Here is a 21,554-nt window from a genome sequence, read left to right as displayed (position 1 = left end):
TTACCAAAAACCAAAGAACTTACTTGTAAGAGGCCGTTCTTTAAAATATATAAGATTCAAAAAGTTATATTTTAAGTAAACAGTGATAAGAACACGATCGCCACACATGTCTAACTGAGGTACATGACCAACGAAACGCATTCATCAAGTACCGAGGCTTCTAGCAAATAAGTGATTAGTACATTATTAATTTTACTGTTTTTTAGTTTTGTAAACATTTAAGCACGTGGTTACATATTTAAATAATCATACATAATCCAGTCAAATAAGGATTTAACCTCGGAATGAATGTTAGTAGACATTTTTTTTGCTCAATATCTTCCTTTTGCCATTCTATAACATATCTCAAAAGTCTAGAAAAATCTCATGTCCGCTTGTCGCGATTTCAAGGTCAAATCGCGAAATGGAGATTTTCAAAATTAGCAAAAATAGGCTATGGTATTATAAACACATATGATACATGATTTCAAGGTATTTTTTAATGCTGATTCCAAAAAATCTAAAATCAAGGCAATCTGACGTCTCTGAAAAAAGTTATACCTGTTTTTCATCTTTCAACCCATATTATTATAACAGTTGCTAACTTACTACCGAAAAACCCTTAAAAGTAATGGTAGCGGAATCATATTTTGCATGAGGGTTTTCATATTCATTATCATTAAGAATCAAAACAATGCAATGCAAAAAAACATTTATATCTATGACAAAATGGTATTTTTTGAGAAAAGGGGAAATTTTGGGATGTGCACTAAAAAACATCCTGGTACAATCTTGGAATTAGTGCTAATAGGCTAATTTTTTTGTTTCTATCTTTGTTTGGATATTCTATAACTTATGTCAAAAATCTAAAAAAATCTCATGACCGCAAGTTCTTATTTTCCAGGTTAAACTAAGTTAGGTGCAGATTTAAAAAAAATAATAAGAAAATTTTAGATTCTTATATGTATACCAACATAACCCATATCATTTCAAGGTATTTTTTAACGCTGATTCCAACAAAACCCACAAACAAGTCAATATGACCATCCCTGAAAAGTAATGTACCTTATTCATGTTGATCTGACACAAATATCTGAAGAGTAGTTTTTCAATTTTTTCAAATCTGCACCTTATCTTCAAACCAAGAAAATTAGGACTTGCGGACATGGGATTTTTTTAGATTTTTGAGGGTAGTTAAAGAATATCCAAACAAAGATTAAAATGAAAAAATTAGCCTATTAGCACTTATTCCTAAGATGAACAAGAATCTTCTTTAGTGCATATCCTAAAATTTGCCCCTCCATCAAAAAATACCATTATTTCGTAGGTATATATATTTTTTGTAGTGGATTGTTTTGATTTTTAATAATGATGGATTCTAAAATCTTCATGCAAAATTTGGTTCATCTACCATAACTTTTAAGGGTTTTTCGGGAGTAAGTTTGCAACTGTTATAATAATATGAGTTGACAGATGAAAAACAGGTATAACTTTTTCCAGAGACGTCAGATTGTCTTGATTTTAGATTTTTTGGAATCAGCATTAAAAAATACCTTGAAATCATGTATCATATGTGTATATAATACCATAGCCTATTTTTGCTAATTTTGAAAATCTCCATTTAGCGATTTGACCTTGAAATCGCGACAAGCGGACATGAGATTTTTCTAGACTTTTGAGATATGTTATAGAATGGTAAAAGGAAGATATTGAGCAAAAAAAATTTCTACTAACATTCATTCCGAGATTTACCCATTTTTTCTCCTTATTTTACTGTATTAACAAGAACATCAAAAATTTCGACTTCTGTCCAGCTAAATCATCAATTTTGCCGTGTGTGCGACTGAAGCGCCGTCTGGTTCAAGAGAGCGGACGAGAGAGAGGGAAGAATGTCACTATTTAGCTTTGTAGATAGAGAGAGATAGGAAGATGTATAAGCAGAAATGGAAGTTGTTTATTAAAAATAAAAAAAAAAAAAAACAAAATAGTTGGGAGACTGAACTATAAACGCACGGTTAAATGTAAACTCACGTTTTGCACTGTCATTTGACAGAAAAAAACTTGAGAAAAGTTAATTATATTGGCGGCAATTTATTAAATAAGTAAATGTAAAAATTAAGTTGTTTAAATATGTATCTTTTTTATTAATAAATATACATTATTTGCAGAAAAGCCTGAAAAAGAAAACTTAAATAGAAATATATCTGCAACTGACTGAACTTTTCTTATACACTTTTGGCCTCCTTGCTTGGGCTCCATTTTTTTACTTTTGTAACCAAAATAAAAACATATGTAGGGTAGGTATGTTTTTGTTCATTACACTGTGCAAGTTTTTTGAAAAAAATGTTTGAGACAGGTGCGCGATTAACTGTTTCGCCCTATTTCGGACCCGATAAATCGATTGGCGTCATTAGTTGTTCGATTTATCGGTACGGCTTTGAACAAAATTTTGTTTGAAAGTTTTTTCAGTTATTTTGAGAGTTTTCCACTGTTTTTAGTAATTTTTCAACCAAAAACAATATTTATATTGCTAATAATTCTGCTCAAACGTTATTTGCTACCAGTAGAAAGACATTATAAACAATTTTGAACAATTTATTTGAAAGTTTAGTGATTTTTTTTGAAAATATTAAAAAAAATCGAAATTTTTTAAATTGTTTATCGTTTTTTCGCTTTTTTTGCTCTCTTTTGTACAAATACATTGCATGTTTTCCATTAAAAATTAATTTAACTGTTAATTTAGTGTAGGTTAAACTTGGACAGTCTATCGACAGCATCGATAACAAAAAAATATCGAGTATTCGATACTTCGCAACACTATCGATAGTTTCAGTACTTCCAAATTATTTTACCACAAGGCTACCGATATTATCGATAGTTTTTTCTTAAAACTATTGATACAATCGATAATGGGAACTATCGATATCTTCCAAACACTATGTAAATTCGTTGTTTACATCGAATGTCAAACAAGAACTAAACTTGTAGTTCAAATTGTGTTTAATTAATTTCAAAGCTATTGTTTTTTTAATGAGAAATTGTACGAGTGGTTTTAATACTTTTTACTACGTGTGTGCCAAAATTCTGTATGACCAAAATTCTGTATCTGAAGAAATAATTCTGTATGAACATAATTCTGTATTTCATTATTCTGCTTTTCTATTATTCTGTATTTCAAAATTCTGTAAATCCAAAATTCTGTTTTTCAAAATTCTGCAAATCCATTATTCTGCTTTTAAAAATTCTGTAATTCTAAATCTCTACATTAACACATGTCCCTCAAGTAAGCAGAGCAAGTACCCCAAAATTATATCAAGTGCTCCACTACTTTTGGAAAAACTTAGTGTTCTGCTAACTCGATTTAAAGTCAGCAGAGCAATTACCAGAAAATGCCTTAAACTGTAAAAACTGTGAAAAATTCGGGTTTGGTTTAATATTTAGGTGCCAAACAAAAATTCCAAAAATAATTTTTTTTTTGTGATTTTCGAAAAAAAAATTTTTTTTTTGAAATTATCTTGAATATTTAAGTGCTTTGAGTTAAGTACCCAATTTTCGAAAAAAATTTCCGAGATTTTCCATTAAAAAAAATATTTTCATTTTCCATACAAATTCATGTTCTACTAACTTGAATTTGTTTTTTTTTTTCAAAAAATTCCACTTTTTCGAAAAAATTGGAGATAAATAATTGAATGTTCGACTAATTTGAATTAAGCGTTCCATTTTCCGATAAGTTTTCCGAGATTTTCATGTTCTGCTGATTGAATTTCATTTTTCTCAAAAAATTCAATTTTTTTCGACAAAATTCGAATGGAGTTATTAAGTGCATGACTAATTTGAGTTAAGTACCCTATTTTCCGAAAAATTTTCCGAGATTTTTCATTAAAAAATATTTCATTTTCCATGTTTTTTTTTTGTAATTAAACATAAAACCATCGACACACAATTTATCCTTTCCTTTATTAGGTTTTAATAATTTAATATTTTCCATTTTTCTGAATTCATTTTATATAACGATTAACTCATAACACTTAACTTAACCTGTCGAACGCAAACTGCTTCAAGGTTCTGCATAGAAAATATCAAAAATCTGTACTCCAAAATTCTGTAAGTGATAAAAGAAAAATTGTTTTGATAATGAAAAAAGTGCGCACTTTTTTCATTATCAAAACAATTATTCTTTTATCATTTACAGAATTTTGGAGTACAGAATTTTGGAATACAGAATTTTGAAATCCAGAATTTTGTGTTTACAGAATTTTAGAATACAGAAGTTTGAATTTACAGAATTTTAAAATACAGAATTTTGAATTTACAGAATTTTAAAATACAGAATTTTGGAATACAGAATTTTGGAATCCGAATTTTGTCCCATACAGAATTTCGACCCCAACCCAAGATAGACTTTTTCGTGGAACGAAATACAGGACGGCTGAATTTTTCAAATCTGAAAGAGGGGTGTTAGAAAAGCTTAAGTCCTGGTTTTCGGGACGCCACCCCCTGGCAAAATCCGCCATTTTGGAAAACGCGAATCGCTCTATATCTCCAAAACTATGGGTCCTATAGAAATGGTTGTCAGACCAAAGTTCTTGGAAATTTAATTATCTTTTTCTTTGTGATACATTATTTTTCTCAGCGGGCAATAGTTTTGAGGTATGTTGTTTTAATTTATTTTTTTCGGTTTTTTTAAAGATTATATCATTCCCAGTTTCAGTTACATAATTTTTTTAGACAGAAAAAGTTATAGACTATCAAATTTCCAATAATTTGGTATATTTTTGAAAGTCATGCGATGTATGAGACGAAAGTTATTGATCTGAAAACTATAGTGTAAGTACAGGAAAGTTAGTAAAAAAAAAACAGGCATTTTGTGGAACGACATAAAGGGAGGCTGATTTTTTCAAATCTGAAAGAGGGGTATTAGAAAAGCTTAAGTCCTGGTTTTCGGGAAACCAACCACCTAGCGAAATCCACCATTTTGAAATACGTGAATTAGTCTTTATCTACAACACTATTTGCTTGACCGAATAAGGTACTTAAATAAAGTTGTAGGTAATATAAATGGGTTGGGGTCAAAATTCTGCCGGGGTCAAAATTCTTTTGTCAAAATTCTGCTTTTAAAATTCTGCTTTACAAAATTCTGCTTTCAAAATTCTGCTTTTCAAAATTCTGTTTTTCAAAATTCTGTTTTTCAAAATTCTGCTTTTCATAATTCTGCTTTTCAAAATTCTGCAAAAAATAAAAAAGGGTTTGGAAAATGTTAAAAAGCGCGCGCTTTTAAACATTTTCCAAACCCTTTTTAATTTTTTGCAGAATTCTGTAAAATCATCTTTTTGAAAAATTATCTGCTTATTTGATTACTTACCTACATAATTTGTCATTTTTTAAATGCGAATTAATTTTTGTTTTATAAATGAATAAATTTGAAAATATTAAGAAAAGGTTTTTAATATTAAACATTTCCGAAAATAACTAAAAATTAATTAATTTATCAAATAAAGATGAATATTCAAAAATTTGAATAAGAAAAGGAATATACAACATCGGTTCCAATTAGTATACATATTTTATTTGAAAGAAAGTCAGTATATGCATTTCAAAAAATATTTGCGACACTTAAATACAAAAATTTAGGGAAGTACCAATGTTGAATTACATTAATGAGGTGTATTTTTCTTTAGCCAGCGCATATGCTATAAAAAAAAAAAACAGAATTAGCAGAATTTTTTTTGTTCAAATATAATGCTGGCAGAATTTTGAAAAGCAGAATTTTAAAAAGCAGAATTTTGAAAAACAGAATAGAAAAAAAGCAGAATTTTGAAAAACAGAATTTTCGCTGAAAAAGCAGAATTTTGAAGCCAAAATTTTGACCCGATCCCAATATAAATATCTTTTCTTGTGCATGCACTGTTTTTCAGCGAGGACAACACTTTTGAGGTTATGTTGTTTTATTTTTTTCGTTTTTTTTAATTTTTCTCAGTCTCTATGATAGAAACATAATTTTGTAGAATGATTAAAGTTGTAGAACATCAAATTTACATTAATTTGGTATACTTTTGAAGAATTTATGACTTTTCAAACCAGGGGGTTGGCGTCCCTAAAACCAGGACTTAAGTTCTTCTAATACCCCTCTTTCAGATTTGAAAAAATCAGCCTAGCTTTATTTCGTTCCACCAAATGCCTGTTTTTTTACTAACTTTCCTGTACTTAGACTATACAGTACCTTGCCATATTATTAGGCCCAAGCGAAAAAAATACAATTTTTCGGTTCAGTTTTTGCTCAGTTTTTAAAGTTTTTGTCGAAATATCTTGAATTTTTTTGTCCCATTTACTTGCACATATCATGTAGATACGAATTGACTTGAAAAAAGTTTAAAAATTTATACTTTTTGATAAAAATAACGTACAAAAGGGGATAAGCTCCAAAAAACGTACACTGTGGAATTCACGCCCGGATAATTACCAGACCGGTCCAATACTTAATTTCTTGTACCGAGGAATAACGTGACATTCTTAACTTCATGGCAAGGACCCAATCTTGCATAAATATAGAAGCTTAGAGCCTCGAGCCTTTTCCGAAATCGTAGAATCAAAACGTACACAAGCTCCTTTTTGTGTTGGTCCAGAGTTATGGCGTTTTCCACAATATAAAAAGAACTTCATCCTTTCTCTGAGATAGTACAACAGCCAATAATGACCGGAGGATGTTTTTTTTATTGGAATAATGTATTTTGAATAGCTCTGCTCGTCTGGTCTTATAAAAAAAGAAAAAAATTACCCCAAATCTAAGAACATTTTTTACTTTCCAGACGATCAGAGCTTCTATATTTATGCAAGATTGGGTCCTTGATATAAAGTTAAGAATGTCACGTTATTCCTCGGTACAAGAAATCAAGTATTGGACCGGTCTGGTAATTATCCGGGCGTGAATTCCACAGGGTACGTTTTTTGGAGCTTATCCCCTTTTGTACGTTATTTTTATCAAAAAGTAAAAATTTTTAAACTTTTTTCAAGTCAATTCGTATCTACATGATATGTGCAAGTAAATGGGACAAAAAAATTCAAGATATTTCGACAAAAACTTTAAAAACTGAGCAAAAACTGAACCGAAAAATTGTATTTTTTCACTTGGGCCTAATAATATGGCAAGGTACTGTAGTTTTCAGATCAATAACTTTCGACTCTTACATCGCATGACTTTCAAAAATTTACCAAATTATTGGAAATTTGATGGTCTATAACTTTTACTGTTTAAAAAATTATGTTACTTATACTGGGAATGATATAATCTTAAAACAACCAAAAAAAATAAATTAAAACAACATAACCTCAAAACTATTGCCCGCTGAGAAAAATAATGTATCACAAAGAAAAAGATAATTAAATTTCCAAGAACTTTGGTCTGACAACCATTTCTATAGGACAAATAGTTTTGGAGAAATAGAACGATTCGCGTTTTCCAAAATGGCGGATTTCGCCAGGGGGGTGGCGTCCCGAAAACCAGAACTTAAGCAATGCCGTCTTTACCATAAAAGCACACGGGGCCCGTGCCCAGGCCCCCATTCTCAGGGCGGCCCCGAAGGAACGAAAATTTCTCTCACATATTTATTCTCAAAACATTTTCGTCGGGCAGACCATCTACCAAAACATTTTAGTTTTTATATGGTAACCAAACAATCAAATAAAATTTTTTCTACACCTTTACGGAAAATAAATGTTTTCAAAATGAAAACAAATTAGGTATGTGGCGTTGTATGCGGACAACATTTTAAATCCAAACGACCAAACCCAAATTCAATTTTCCAAAAAATAAGACAATAATAGCCTTTTTTTATTATCCCACTTGATCCATATATATCATTAATTAACACCTATTACAACAACTACATGAGATCTTGCTCACGATTCCTGGTGAAAAGTAAGGTCTCAATAGTTGTTGTAATACGTTGTAATTAGTGATCTATATGGATCAAGTAGGATAATAAAAAACGGCTAATATTTTCAAACAAAACAAAAAAAAATATCTTTTTTTCCCACTGTAGGTAGGTAAGATTATTAATTCCACGGTGTTACAAAAATGAGGTTTCAAAATATACGCCGGCGGAGACCTATCAGGTTTTGTAGAGCTAGTCGCACTGATTACGAAACGGTATTTGAAAATCCCCTAACACCCCCAAAATCTGGAGTTACGGGCAAAAAACGGTTTTTTGGACCTTCACCCATTGAAAAAATCGATTTTTTTACAGTTCCTGATAGGAGATAAACATACCTTTTCAACAATATATAAAACATGTAGCTCGGTTAAACCACTTAGAATTTATAAGCTGTCAAAGTTCAAAAATTCCATTTTTTTCGTCATTTGCCCAACTTCGGCATCAATTTAAAGTATATGTTTTCAAAACAACATGCTATTTTAAAAATATATTCTAAAACTATATCTATTTTTCAATCAATCGAGGTATTTTTTATGAAAATCACTTCAAAATTGGCTTAGAAAAAAAAATTTTTCGATTTCAACCCAAATACAGAAATTCGAACTTTTAGGTATAGAACAATAACAAAAATGTTGTTTCGGCAAGTAGTAGGATAACTTGGGCGCCAGGATTTGATAACGGGTTTTTGTAGAGAAGCTCAATACAAACATTTTTTTCTTTGGGAGGGGGGTCTATCTCCCTCCGTTAAGGTGGGAGGGGCATTTTTCTAAAAAAAAATTATCAAAATAAAAAAAAATTATTAAAAAACAACGGCAACACTTACAGAAATAAATGATACCATTTCCGAAAGGAAAAATTGTGTATTTGATTCTAATTTTTAAATCAATATAATATAACCAATAGTTTTTGAAATAATCAATTTCAAAGTTAAAAATAGGCTAGTGAGGCGGCTTAGCATCTACATCGTGCACTTTGTGATAAAAGCATGAAATTTATATCATTGGTAGTACTCAATATAAGAGTTATTTTCAGATATTGGGCCACCTTGTATTCCATCCGGAAGGGTAGATACAAGACTTTTTCTGTGTTGCACTCGATTTGTTGCATATCATAGTATAGGCAATGAAACATTTGTATTAATATGATACATGATTTCGAGGTATTTTCTAACGTCCGATCGAATAAAATCAAAACCTAAATGTCTCGACCATCATGTTAAAAGTTATTGGACACTTTATGAATTGTCTTTTACTCAAAGAGCAAGAGTCAGAATATTACTCAGTACTCCTTGAAAAAAAGTGGTAGGTTGATAAAATTTCGTGTGGACGTTTCATATACCATAGAAAAAAATAATAAAATATGTCCATCAAAAAATTTCAGGCCAAAGGGTGTTTTTTTTACCGAGAAAGAACACTTTTGAAATGGTACCATTGCACCACATGGAAAATTTTTGCATTTTTTTGAACCGTATATATATTTTATACATCGTATGAGAATCAAAAATAATCAAAAAATGAATTATACTTACCATGGAATATTGAATTTTCATGCAAAACTTAAATTGCTTGCTTTTATTTTTTATTAAATTTTCATACAAATTAATGTTTTGAAGGAGTGAGGTGCAAAAGTAAAAGTATGAAAAAAAATTGTGCAGTTTGTGATAAAATAATCAAATTAATAGGATTGTTAGTACAATATGTAACCCTCATTTTAAGATATTGGGCCACTTAATATTTCACCTATGAGGATGTACATGAGCCATCTAATAATAACCAATTTCACGAAGTTTCATTTAAATTGCTTTCTGTGCATCGTTATAAACATCCTCATAGGTGAAAAATTAAGTGGCCCAATATCTTAAAATGAGGGTTACATATTGTACTAACAATCCTATTAATTTGATTATTTTATCACAAACTGCACAATTTTTTTTCATACTTTTACTTTTGCACCTCACTCCTTCAAAACATTAATTTGTATGAAAATTTAATAAAAAATAAAAGCAAGCAATTTAAGTTTTGCATGAAAATTCAATATTCCATGGTAAGTATAATTCATTTTTTGATTATTTTTGATTCTCATACGATGTATAAAATATATATACGGTTCAAAAAAATGCAAAAATTTTCCATGTGGTGCAATGGTACCATTTCAAAAGTGTTCTTTCTCGGTAAAAAAAACACCCTTTGGCCTGAAATTTTTTGATGGACATATTTTATTATTTTTTTCTATGGTATATGAAACGTCCACACGAAATTTTATCAACCTACCACTTTTTTTCAAGGAGTACTGAGTAATATTCTGACTCTTGCTCTTTGAGTAAAAGACAATTCATAAAGTGTCCAATAACTTTTAACATGATGGTCGAGACATTTTGGTTTTGATTTTATTCGATCGGACGTTAGAAAATACCTCGAAATCATGTATCATATCAATACAAATGTTTCATTGCCTATACTATGATATTCAACAAATCGAGTGCAACACAGAAAAAGTCTTGTATCTACCCTTCCGGATGGAATACAAGATGGCCCAATATCTGAAAATAACTCTTATATTGAGTACTACCAACGATGTTAATTTCATGCTTTTATCACAAAGTGCACGATTGAACTCTTTTTTAATGCTAAGCCGCCTCACTAGGCGAACAAAATTTTTTTTAAATTCATTTTATACTATTTTTTCCAGACTGTGAATTTTAGTAAAAAAATTACTCACACAGAAAACTGCCTCAAATAATTTCTTAAAGAACAGTGAAAACTATATGTTTCTATGTCTTCTAGTTTTTGAGAAAATTGAAAAATTATTTTATCAGATTTTTTATTTTTCAAAATATTTTTTGTTTTTATTTGTTTTTATTTTTCAATTTTTTCAAAAACTAGAAGACATAGAAGCATATAGTTTTCACTGTTCTTTAAGAAATCAATTGAGGCAGTTTTCTGTGTGAGTAATTTTTTTACTAAAATTCACAGTCTGGAAAAAATAGTATAAAATGAATTTTAAAAAAACTTTGTTCGCCTGTTTTTAACTTTGAAATTGATTATTTCAAAAACTATTGGTTATATTATATTGATTTAAAAATTAGAATCAAATATACAATTTTTCCTTTCGGAAATGGTATCATTTATTACTGTAAGTGTTGCCGTTGTTTTTTAATAATTTTTTTTTATTTTGATAATTTTTTTTTTAGAAAAATGCCCCTCCCACCTAAACGGAGGTAGATAGACCCCCCTCCCAAAGAAAAAAATGTTTGCATTGAGCTTCTCTACAAAAACCTGTTATCAAATCCTGGCGCCCAAGTTATCCTACTACTTGCCGAAACAACATTTTTGTTATTGTTCTATACCTAAAAGTTCGAATTTCTGTATTTGGGTTGAAAGCGAAAAATTTTTTTTTCTAAGCCAATTTTGAAGTGATTTTCATAAAAAATACCTCGATTGATTGAAAAATAGATATAGTTTTAGAATATATTTTTAAAATAGCATGTTGTTTTGAAAACATATACTTTAAATTGATGCCGAAGTTGGGCAAATGACGAAAAAAATGGAATTTTTGAACTTTGACAGCTTATAAATTCTAAGTGGTTTAACCGAGCTACATGTTTTATATATTGTTGAAAAGGTATGTTTATCTCCTATCAGAAACTGTAAGAAAATCGAAACTGGGTACAAAATTGTCGAAGCTAGAATTTTTTCAATGGGTGAAGGTCCAAAAAACCGTTTTTTGCCCGTAACTCTAGATTTTGGGGGTGTTAGGGAATTTTCAAATACCGTTTCGTAATCAGTGCGACTAGCTCTACAAAACCTGATAGGTCTCCGCACGCGTATATTTTGAGTGTTACACCGTGTTATTTATTAATAAAAACAACGAATTCTCTTCCATTATCTTTTTCCCTAAGTAATAATTTCGTCTGAAGTTTGCAAAACTGTCAAATTTGTAGTGCGTGTTAAAATCAGTGTAAAAATATGTGTAGATTCATATTAAAAGACGAAAAAAGAATCAATTCGTCGGCAAAAAACATCAATACTTTTTCCGTTGGAAAACGTTTTAGAAAAAACTATTGCCGGCTCGTCGACGGTACATCAATGTTTTGGTTCAATGGAAAACGCCATGGTACAATGGTTGGCACCCCCAAACAATTTTTTATTTGAATTGCGAATTGCTCTCGTATTTATTTTTCTTAATTTTAATATCAGTATAAATTTTTGTATGTCAAAATTTTCATTAAAATCGGTTGCGTCGTTTACATTAAGAAATCGGTTCTATGGCAAGTAAGTAGCATTTATAACGGTCCAAAAAAATATTTTTCTTATTTCAAAAGTGCCGCCTTATTTGCAGCATTACATATTTTTTTTTTTCAAAGGAAAATCGTTACCTATCCGTTTTTGAGAAAATTGCAATATCTCGAAAACTTCACGGAGAAAAAAGTGTCACCTTAAAATAAGATGATGCGCACATTAAATTTCACCACCTTAAAATAAAGCACTGGCCTAGTAACCCAACAGTTGTAGGTTCGATCCCCGGTGGCTGCCAGTTTTTTTATTTTTAATTTGCACATTCAAGAAATTAATGCGACTTGTCACCTTAATTTAAGGTGAAAGTCATCTTAGCAAAAAACCATGCAGAAATCCGCTTAAATTAAGGTGCGATCCGGATATTGGAGATATGCGTTAAAAAGGAGACATTAAAATAAAATAAAAAAAGGCTCTTGAAAATCAGGTACAAATTGTCTGTACCGAGTTTTTAGCAAATCTATCAATCCGTTTGAGCTCTTTTTTCAAATTCTTCAAACTGAAACTAAGGGTATAATTATTGGCAGTATAAAAAGTACAATTATTGGAAGTGGCAACGATTGATGTCTCAATGCACGTATTATTGCCAATAATAAAGACACTAGGTACTTTATATGGAACGATATATTGACACTCTTTTTTAACCAACCATTGCCTCCTTTTAGCCAACCATTACATTTATTTCACTTTCCAAAAAGGCCCCAAATTCTTGTGTGCCCAAGGGCCCCAGGATAGTTAAAGACGGCCCTGGACTTAAGCTTTTCTAATACCCCTCATTCAGATTTGAAAAATTCAGCCGTCCTGTATTTCGTTGCCCAAAATGCCTGTTTTTTTACTAACTTTCCTGTACTAAGCAAACAAGTTCTTAAATGTGTAAAATATTTATTCGCATCTTCTCTATAGACCGGGCGGCCACTGCAGAAACGCTCAACCCATCGAGCTAAAGAAAATTTCAAATGGAAAGTGAAACAGGGCTATTAGTAGTTACGAAAACCACAGGTCTTCCCGTTCGCATCCGGGCACGATTGGCGTGGTAAAGTGCATTGTGCATCTTTTAGAGTTAAAAGACAATATTGGTGTAAAATTAAAGGTGATATTGTCAGTTATCCAAATTCAGAGATCTTCCGGGTGAAAGTCTAGCAGTTTTGTCATGCAGCCCGTTTTAAGGTTAGAAGCGATGAAAGTGAGTTTTTTCATAGTCTTGTTTTTTGGTATTTTGGTCGATGAGTTAAGGAGTTTTTTCACTATAAAATAAAAATAAGAGTTATTAGCATTTAAATATGAAACGATGTTTTGGAAAAAGCTTGATAGATTATTATTAATGACCCAAAGTATATGCAAAACTACGAATAATTCACGAAAAAGTCTCAAATAATACCCTGCGCCCCTTACAACTTACCGAATAAAAAACCGAATTTAATTTCAAATTAATGATAATAATGTCTTTTTTTTGAAAACCAGAGGTCTTCCAAGCCAAAAATTGGAAGTTAGGTCACACAGCTTGTTTTAAGGTTAGGTGCGTTTTTCACCTATAACGTTCCGCCAGGCTGGGGGTGAAATGTCAAGATGTGGCTTGGAAGACCTCTTTTATTTACTAATAGCCCTCTTTCACTTCTCATTTGAAATTTTCTTTAGCTCGATGAGTTGAGCGTTTCTGCAGTGGCCGCCCGCTCTACTAGTAATTGCGTTGTAAACTAAACGCATACAAAATAATGAAACATCAAATTTAAAACGTGATTTCGAAACATTTCTTCAATACTTGCAGTGAATGTGACATGTATTTAAATGTATGTATTTCGCATAATGATAATAATCTACTTAAATATTTTAGTTAAATTTGACGAATGTGGCAATCACGTGTGAATTAAAATTTAAAATTGTATTCTTCTTTGGAAATGTTTGTTTTTTATTTTTTGTATTCTTCTTTTTTAATATTTTTTTTCTTGTTTCCTATGTGATTGCTGTCGAATAGAATATTTTGTTGATTTTACTTAATACATTTTTGTTTTGGAATTTTCGTTTGATATTTTCTTACGCAGTGTTGCAACATTTAACTTAACTCTAATTTTGTTTTATTAATATAATACTAGAGCAAGTTATGCTATATCATTATATTACTTTTGTTTCTAACAAAAGATTTTGTTTTCTTAATTACAGGGCACTCTACAACTAATTACACGGTGCTACAAAAATGAGGTTTTAAAATATATGCGGGCGGAGACCTATCACGTTTTGTAGAGCTAGTCGCACTGATTACGAAACGGTATTTAAAAAGTCCCTAACACCCCCAAAATCCGGAGTTAGGGGCAAAAAACGGGGGTAGATAGACCCCCCTCCCAAAGAAAAAAATGTTTGTATTGAACTCCTCTACAAAAACCCGTTATCAAATCCTGGCGCCCAAGTAATCCGTGCCAAAACGACATTTTTGTTCTATACCTAAAAGTTCGAATTTCTTTATCTGGGTTGAAATCGTAAAATTTTTTTTTCTAAGCCAATTTTAAAATGATTTTCATAAAAAATACCTCGCTTGATTTGGAAATAAATATTATTTTAGAATATATTTTTAAAACAGCATGTTGTTGTGAAAATATATACATACTTTAATTTGATGTCGAAGTTGGGTAAATGACGAAAAAAATGGAATTTTTGAACTTTGACGGCTTATAAACTCTAGGTGGTTAAACTGTTTTTTGTCCCTAACACCGGATTTTGGGGGTGTTAGGGATTTTAAATACCGTTTCGTAATCAGTGCGACTAGCCTTACAAAACGTGATAGGTCTCCGCCCGCGTATATTTTGAGTGTCACACCGTGTTATTCTAGAAATGTTGATTTTTTAAATAAAAAATTTGTATACCTATGTTGTTTTAAACTTTTTTTTTTATTTTCAGATTTTTGCTCGATGTTTGAGCTTTTTATTAATAAGTTGGTATTGTGGTTTATAGTCTTTAACAGTTTTCTTATAACAAAACTTGACAAAAATCATACAATTTTAGAAAACATTTAACATTTTGTTATATCAAAAACTAACAACCTTCTTTTGAATTTCATCCGCCTCGATGACGCTCCCCTTTATTATTTAGTTTTTAGCTTTATTTACTTTATAACTCAAAATGATGCTGTTTAAAACTTGTTTTAATATGTATTATCAATTTAAATTATAAAGTAAAAACTATAATAAATAATAAGCAATACAAAATAAATTAAATGTTGTCACATTGCAACATATCAAATAAAAGTCCCAAAACAAAAATCAATTCAAATTTGCAAAAATAAATTATTTGATTCAAAAATACTCAAATCACTATTACCTAGGAAACAAGAAATAAACAAAGCGTTGTAAACAAAAAATATTTTTGTTTTCATTTCTCCTTCCCTATTTCCAGGCTGTCGAAATTCAAACATATGATTTCCGTTTTTTTCTTTATCCTATTAAATTGATAAAAGTATTTTTCTCCCTCTTACACACGTATTTTATTCCTTGATTCTACCTTTCGAAGCTGGAATAAAGCTATCGCAGCGCACCCTAGTTAAAGGAAGCGGACCTAATAAATTGACGTTAATGATAGTACTATAATTTATATATAAGGCTTTACAAAAAAGCATAAAGCCAGAACTATAATTGGCAGATGGAGTCGGATGCTAATGTCAATTGTTGTTGTTTTCCATAAGTTTCCATCCGTCGAGTGCGGTTGCGAGCGCACTCGTCGGATGAAAACTTATGGAAAACAACAACAATTGACAGTAGCTTCCAACTCCATCCGCCAATTATAGTTCTGGCTTAACACGTTATTGTAGTTATAACCGTTGATTTATAATATTTTTTTTTCATTTTTTTTTTTAATTGCCTCCCCCGGCTAAACGAGGGGGAATAGACCCCCCTCTCATACGATTTTTTCTGTCTCGACCCAACCTACACGCTCTAGCTTTTCGGCACATTACTCCTGAATCACCCTGTATACAGGGTGTCCCAAAAGAAAACGGTAGAAAGGGAAGGTGGTGACTGTTATCAGAAAAATAATTAAAAAAATAGCAGCCATATATTTTGGGAGTTATGGACATTCGAAAAAAAATCGAAAAAATTGCCACCCTCTGACGATCTTTCATGTGCCGTGACTACAAATCTTATTTTTGCTCAATTTTTTCTTTTGCTACGGAACCTTGAATAACCATGCTAACAAGGGATATTTTAGGATATTTTAGGTAAAACTATGTCTATATGACCTTTGATGTCCAAAGGTAAAAATATTTTCCCTTTTTCGATAGTTTCAAATATATTCCAATGGAATAAAAAATGTACAGGGTTCCTTCTCACATCGAGATACAACCACAGGTTATTTTACCAAATAGAGAAACGTTTGGAATTTTTGTTTCACAATTTTTCGATGCGAGAAGTTCTCGACTATGTTACAGAACGTAGGCACTGCTTTGGGTACGCACTGTCTTACGATCGCCATTTCCTTTTAAAAGACCGAAAGGATAGGTTTTTCTACTATTTTCATTCAAAAACCTAGAGCAAATCATTTGCTTGACAGCTGTCCAACAATTCGACCCCAAGTATGAAATTTGCCTATAACTTGAAAACAGCGCCACCTACCGGATCCAATTATAAAATAAAACCTGTCTCGGATAGACTTTATCACATACACAAAATTTCACAAAAATCTGTCCAGTCATTAGACCCCAAATATGGAATTTGCATATAACTTGACAATCGCGCCACCTACCTGTCTCGGATAGACTTTATCACATACACAAAATTTCACAAAAATCTTTCCAGTCAATTGACAATCGCGCCACCTAACGGATCCAATTAAAAAACAAAACCAGTCTCGGATAGACCTTATCACATACAAAAAAATTACACAAAAATCTGTCCATTCATTAGACCCCAAATATGGAATTTGCATATAACTTGACAATCGCGCCAACTACCTGTCTCGGATAGAATTTATCACATACACAAAATTTCACGAAAATCTTTCCAGTCGTTCGACCCCAAATTTTGTCTGCAACTTGACAACAACGCCACCTACCGGGTCCAATTATAAACCAAAATCTGTCTCGAATGAACCTTCTCACACACAAAATATCACAAAAATTTGTCCAGTCATTCGAACCCAAATATGAAATTTGCCTATAACTTGGCAACAGCGCCACCTACCGGGTCCAATAATTATAAAACAAAATCCGTCTCGAATGAATCACACAAAATTTCACAAACATTTGGAATTTGTCTATAACTTAACAACGCCACCTACCAATTATAAAACAAAACCTGTCTCGTATGGACCTCATCACAAAATGACACTTATTGACCATGATTCACAAAGATTTATACTATATTTACTGAAAATATCAAATTTTAATTTTTGGAACCACATGGGTTTTTTTGAAGCCAAAGTTGACCATTTTTCAAAAACATAAATTTTCAAATTTTGTTTTTTCTTAGAAGATATTATTCTAGGGCAATGATAATTATTTCGTGGTATCGGAGTTTCATACTTTAATTTAAAAAAAAAATTACTCCTGGATTTGCAACCGTATTAACGCAGAGCGCAGGTGAAAATCGTAAAATTGAAGAAAAATTGTGAATATTTCAGATGGCAACCATTTTTTGGTTCAGTTTTATTTTTTTACATGAAATACACATACACTACCCTATCAAAAAAAGTATCAACCATTTCAACGCCTATTATAAGTAAAAAGCTACAACCCGTTACGCACCAGTGTGAAATTGATCGAATTTTTGACTTCGGATGGGTACTGATCAAAAACTAAACAGTCAAAAAAATAAATAGTGGTGGTTTATCGTTTCTAGTACCTCAGATTGTCCTTAATTTTTTTTATTAAAATTAAAAATCATGCCGCACACCACATTTGTTGATTTCATTTGGAATGACTATATAATTATGTATGGTTTAAGACCAATACCAACACTCGTGTCTTTGAATCCTATTTTCGTCGATTAGTTTTTTTTATTTTTCAATCCAAAATTCAAAATCATTTGGCAAACATTATTCGTCGTATAATTATTTAATTTGTATGCATTTGACTCCAAAGATTGAATTGTTATGTCTAAGCACCTTTTCTCGACGGATACATGCGGATACATTTTGACGAAGTCAGAACAAATAATTGAAATTAAGGGCCATTTAAGACTTAACAACACACTTTTTCTTCTGGTTATCTCATAATATAATATCAAAATATAATATAAAAAAATGTTTGTTCAGCTCACTTTGATAAATAACAAAATACGCAACAATTAGTTTCACTCGAAAAAATCAACTGGCTTTAAATATATGTTTGCTTCTTTTAATCTTAAGTTCATGACTCTGCAGAACGCCGCATGCAGTTTTAATTTTTGTTAACATTTCATTGTATGGAATTTGACCTGTCATTCTACATCAAAATATTTCTATTCGGAAGACTTCGAAATTTTAACAAAGTTCCACTAGATATGTAAAATTGCACACTGTGCGACGCACCAAACCCACGAAATTTCATGTCCTACCCCGATGAACAACGTGCTATAGGAAAACCTCATCTTAGGCGGTGTGCTCAAGTGAATAATTTCAACGTAGGTAAATATCACAGAATAATAAAAAAAAAAGTTCAAAAACATAACTTTGTGTTAAAAGGATTCCGTTCGAATTAAAGTATTTTTTTCTCTAACTATATTCAGCCTTATTTTGACATTCGCTTTCGTGCGAAAGTTGTTCGATTTCGAAAGATTCGCATTTTCAGTTTCGAACGATTCGAAAGTTCATTTATCTTTTGAAAATCAAGCAAATTTTGACTTTCTAATCATTCGAATCAAATGTCATTTATCTGACGTTAAAATTTTTGTGTCGAATAAAAACGAAAACACATGTAAGTTCAGATATTTTTGTTGAAAAATAACGAAAATAAATTTACATTTATTTGTTGGCGTATTAATTTAAGGTTTGCTTCCAAAACAGATATCACTTTTTGTACAAAGATGATTGGGACAGTTTAATTGCGATCTTTGCCTACCCCAAATTGATATCCACCTTCTGCAACAAACCGCAAAGTTGTCGCTAGAATTATGATGGGAGGAATAGACAAAGATGTGCGTCTTTGAACTTCAGTGGTTAGCTCGTCCAACACGTACTTAAAGACACTTTTATCTTCAAAGAAAAAAGATATATATATGGGTTAGGCGCTTGGAAGGAATCAGTTTTTACTTTGAACTTTCCAGCTCGAATTGATTTGATGCATCCATTATCCTTCTCCTTCATATCTGCTCTTTGCCGCACTCTTCACTTCCCATAAAAAAAAACAATTGCCATTTATTGAAAATTAAAACTTAAAATTCTAACAAAAGAAAAAATTCCGGCAATTGATTTTAATTGTTTTTTTTTTTTTGTTCAGAACTGAAAAGTGTGACCAGGTGTGTGTAATAAGTAAAGCGAAACTTTGAAGTTGCATTCTTTTTTTTTTTTTGATCACACTAAAATTGACATGAATGTTCAAAAAAAGTAGTACTCATCTATTCAAAACTTTTGAATTTATTTTGTTAATTTTTCATGTCAATAAACTTGTCCATCCGCTTTCCAAATTTAAATTTTTTTAAAATTATTTAAGTTATTTTTGTCTTTAAATAATTAAATTTACAAGCACTTTAACACAATATTATTTATATTATTATCTTTTTTTCTAATAAAGTATTTATTTTCCAACCCACCTTTTAACAAAAATAAAATTCTTTGAAAAAATTAGTTTTGTCACACTAACCCTAATATAAATGTCAAAAACAGCTGATTTCGAAAATGAAATTCATTAAGGTTCATTTTATGAAACATTCGAAAATGAACATTATTCGTTCGAATGCCCAAATATACTAATTTCATTCGAATGAATAGATCCATTCTATCGAATTAGCTATTCGTTCGAGTCTCAAAATAAGGCTGATTATTTTCTATATTTTTTTAAGCAAATATCTGCATTCAAATTATGTAACTCAAAAATAAATAACTGACCTCTTCTCCCAGTAATCTGCGGAATAATGTTCAGGGAGTTCTTCTCTTCTTATAACTTCATTGTCCTCAACTAGAAATTCTTGTTGAGGATCGTTTATAACACCTTTTTGCACCCAAAGTTGAAGAATATCCATATAAGGAACAGCAGCCAGCTGCGTTAACTGTATCATAAACTTTTGAGATTCTTCATCTCCTGTAAGTGAACTTATTTTATCGTATAACAAAGTCAACGCCTGTCCTCCACGGAGATCATGCTGTAGCATATAAATTTATCAATTTTCTATTATATTAATATATATTACATATTATATTATTAAGATTATTTACGCAAAAAATATCTGAAACAGCGCCCGCTAAAACCTCCATAGTGTTGAGTGTAGGGCGAACATAAAATAACATTTTATGTAAAGTAAGATTTTCAGCCATTAGTTCGGACTCCAGCTGTGCCAAAAGAAGCTGCATTGGATAAACAAAGAAATAAAAACAGAAACTTGTTATGCTACAAAATATTACGTAATAATCATGCAGTAAATCCCTCAAAGCTGCACTTAACGCCTGCAACACCTGTCCACAATTTGAGTAACTAGCTTTTTGAATAAACTTCTGCACACATGTGTAATGTGATGCCAATGGAAGAATTTCCTGTGCAATATCTCTCAATGAACTATGAATTTGATCGGAAATATTAAATTTGAGGCTATATTCGTTATTTTTGTTTTCCTCTGGTGTAATGTATGATCCACGCATTCCAGTCAGACAGTACACCAAGTCGAAAAGGAGAAGACTTTCCTGACTTGAAATTGGAATGGCAGTAATGTTGCTCTGTTGAAAACACATTATATCGATTTTATGAAAATCCCAAAGAGCATTTGTCCGATTTTGGTCAGAGGTTGGGAACTGATTTGTGTTATTCAAAAGAGCAGGTACATTTCCTATTGAGGTATTTTGGGCTGCTTTACTTATTCCACTGCATGCAGCTTGAACTATTCGTTCCTTAATCTGTGAAAAAAAGAGAAACTTTACAGCAATGTAATATATTATGGCTGCAGAAAATTGAGGACAGAACTATTTTGTGTAACAAAATAAAGCACGCAAACGGTTTTATAAAAGGAACCATTGAACCTAGAATTCTACTCTTGGTCCCAATACCCTTGTTCTTCCTTGTTCGGGCTAATGTTTCAGTGTCATTTAGCATACTAAAGGTCTTTTCTCTCCAAAAACAAGCTAAATGAATCAGATATTAACTTTTTGATAAAATATATGAGCTATGATATACAAAATTGTCATTGTGAAAAATGTACAAGTATACATATATACCTATATACACTAGACTGATTCAAAAAAATTT

General features: G+C 31.1%; 1 protein-coding gene across 3 annotated transcripts in view; it reads right to left on the bottom strand.

Annotated features, from left to right (window-relative positions):
- LOC129908811 (gamma-tubulin complex component 2 homolog) overlaps positions 1 to 21,554 on the bottom strand; it is a 90,488-nt gene that overhangs the window by 46,647 nt on the left and 22,287 nt on the right. For all 3 annotated transcript variants that reach the window (XM_055985596.1, XM_055985597.1, XM_055985598.1), the window contains exons 4-6: positions 20,720 to 21,205; positions 20,534 to 20,662; positions 20,207 to 20,460 (exon numbers count right to left, since the gene is read on the bottom strand). In XM_055985596.1, the coding sequence (XP_055841571.1) occupies positions 20,207 to 20,460; positions 20,534 to 20,662; positions 20,720 to 21,205 (869 nt within the window). The remainder of the gene's footprint in view (positions 1 to 20,206; positions 20,461 to 20,533; positions 20,663 to 20,719; positions 21,206 to 21,554) is intronic.

This window comes from Episyrphus balteatus, chromosome 2, assembly GCF_945859705.1.
Source record: "Episyrphus balteatus chromosome 2, idEpiBalt1.1, whole genome shotgun sequence".
Taxonomy (NCBI): domain Eukaryota; kingdom Metazoa; phylum Arthropoda; class Insecta; order Diptera; family Syrphidae; genus Episyrphus; species Episyrphus balteatus.
This window is presented reverse-complemented; position numbering and strand designations above follow the sequence as displayed.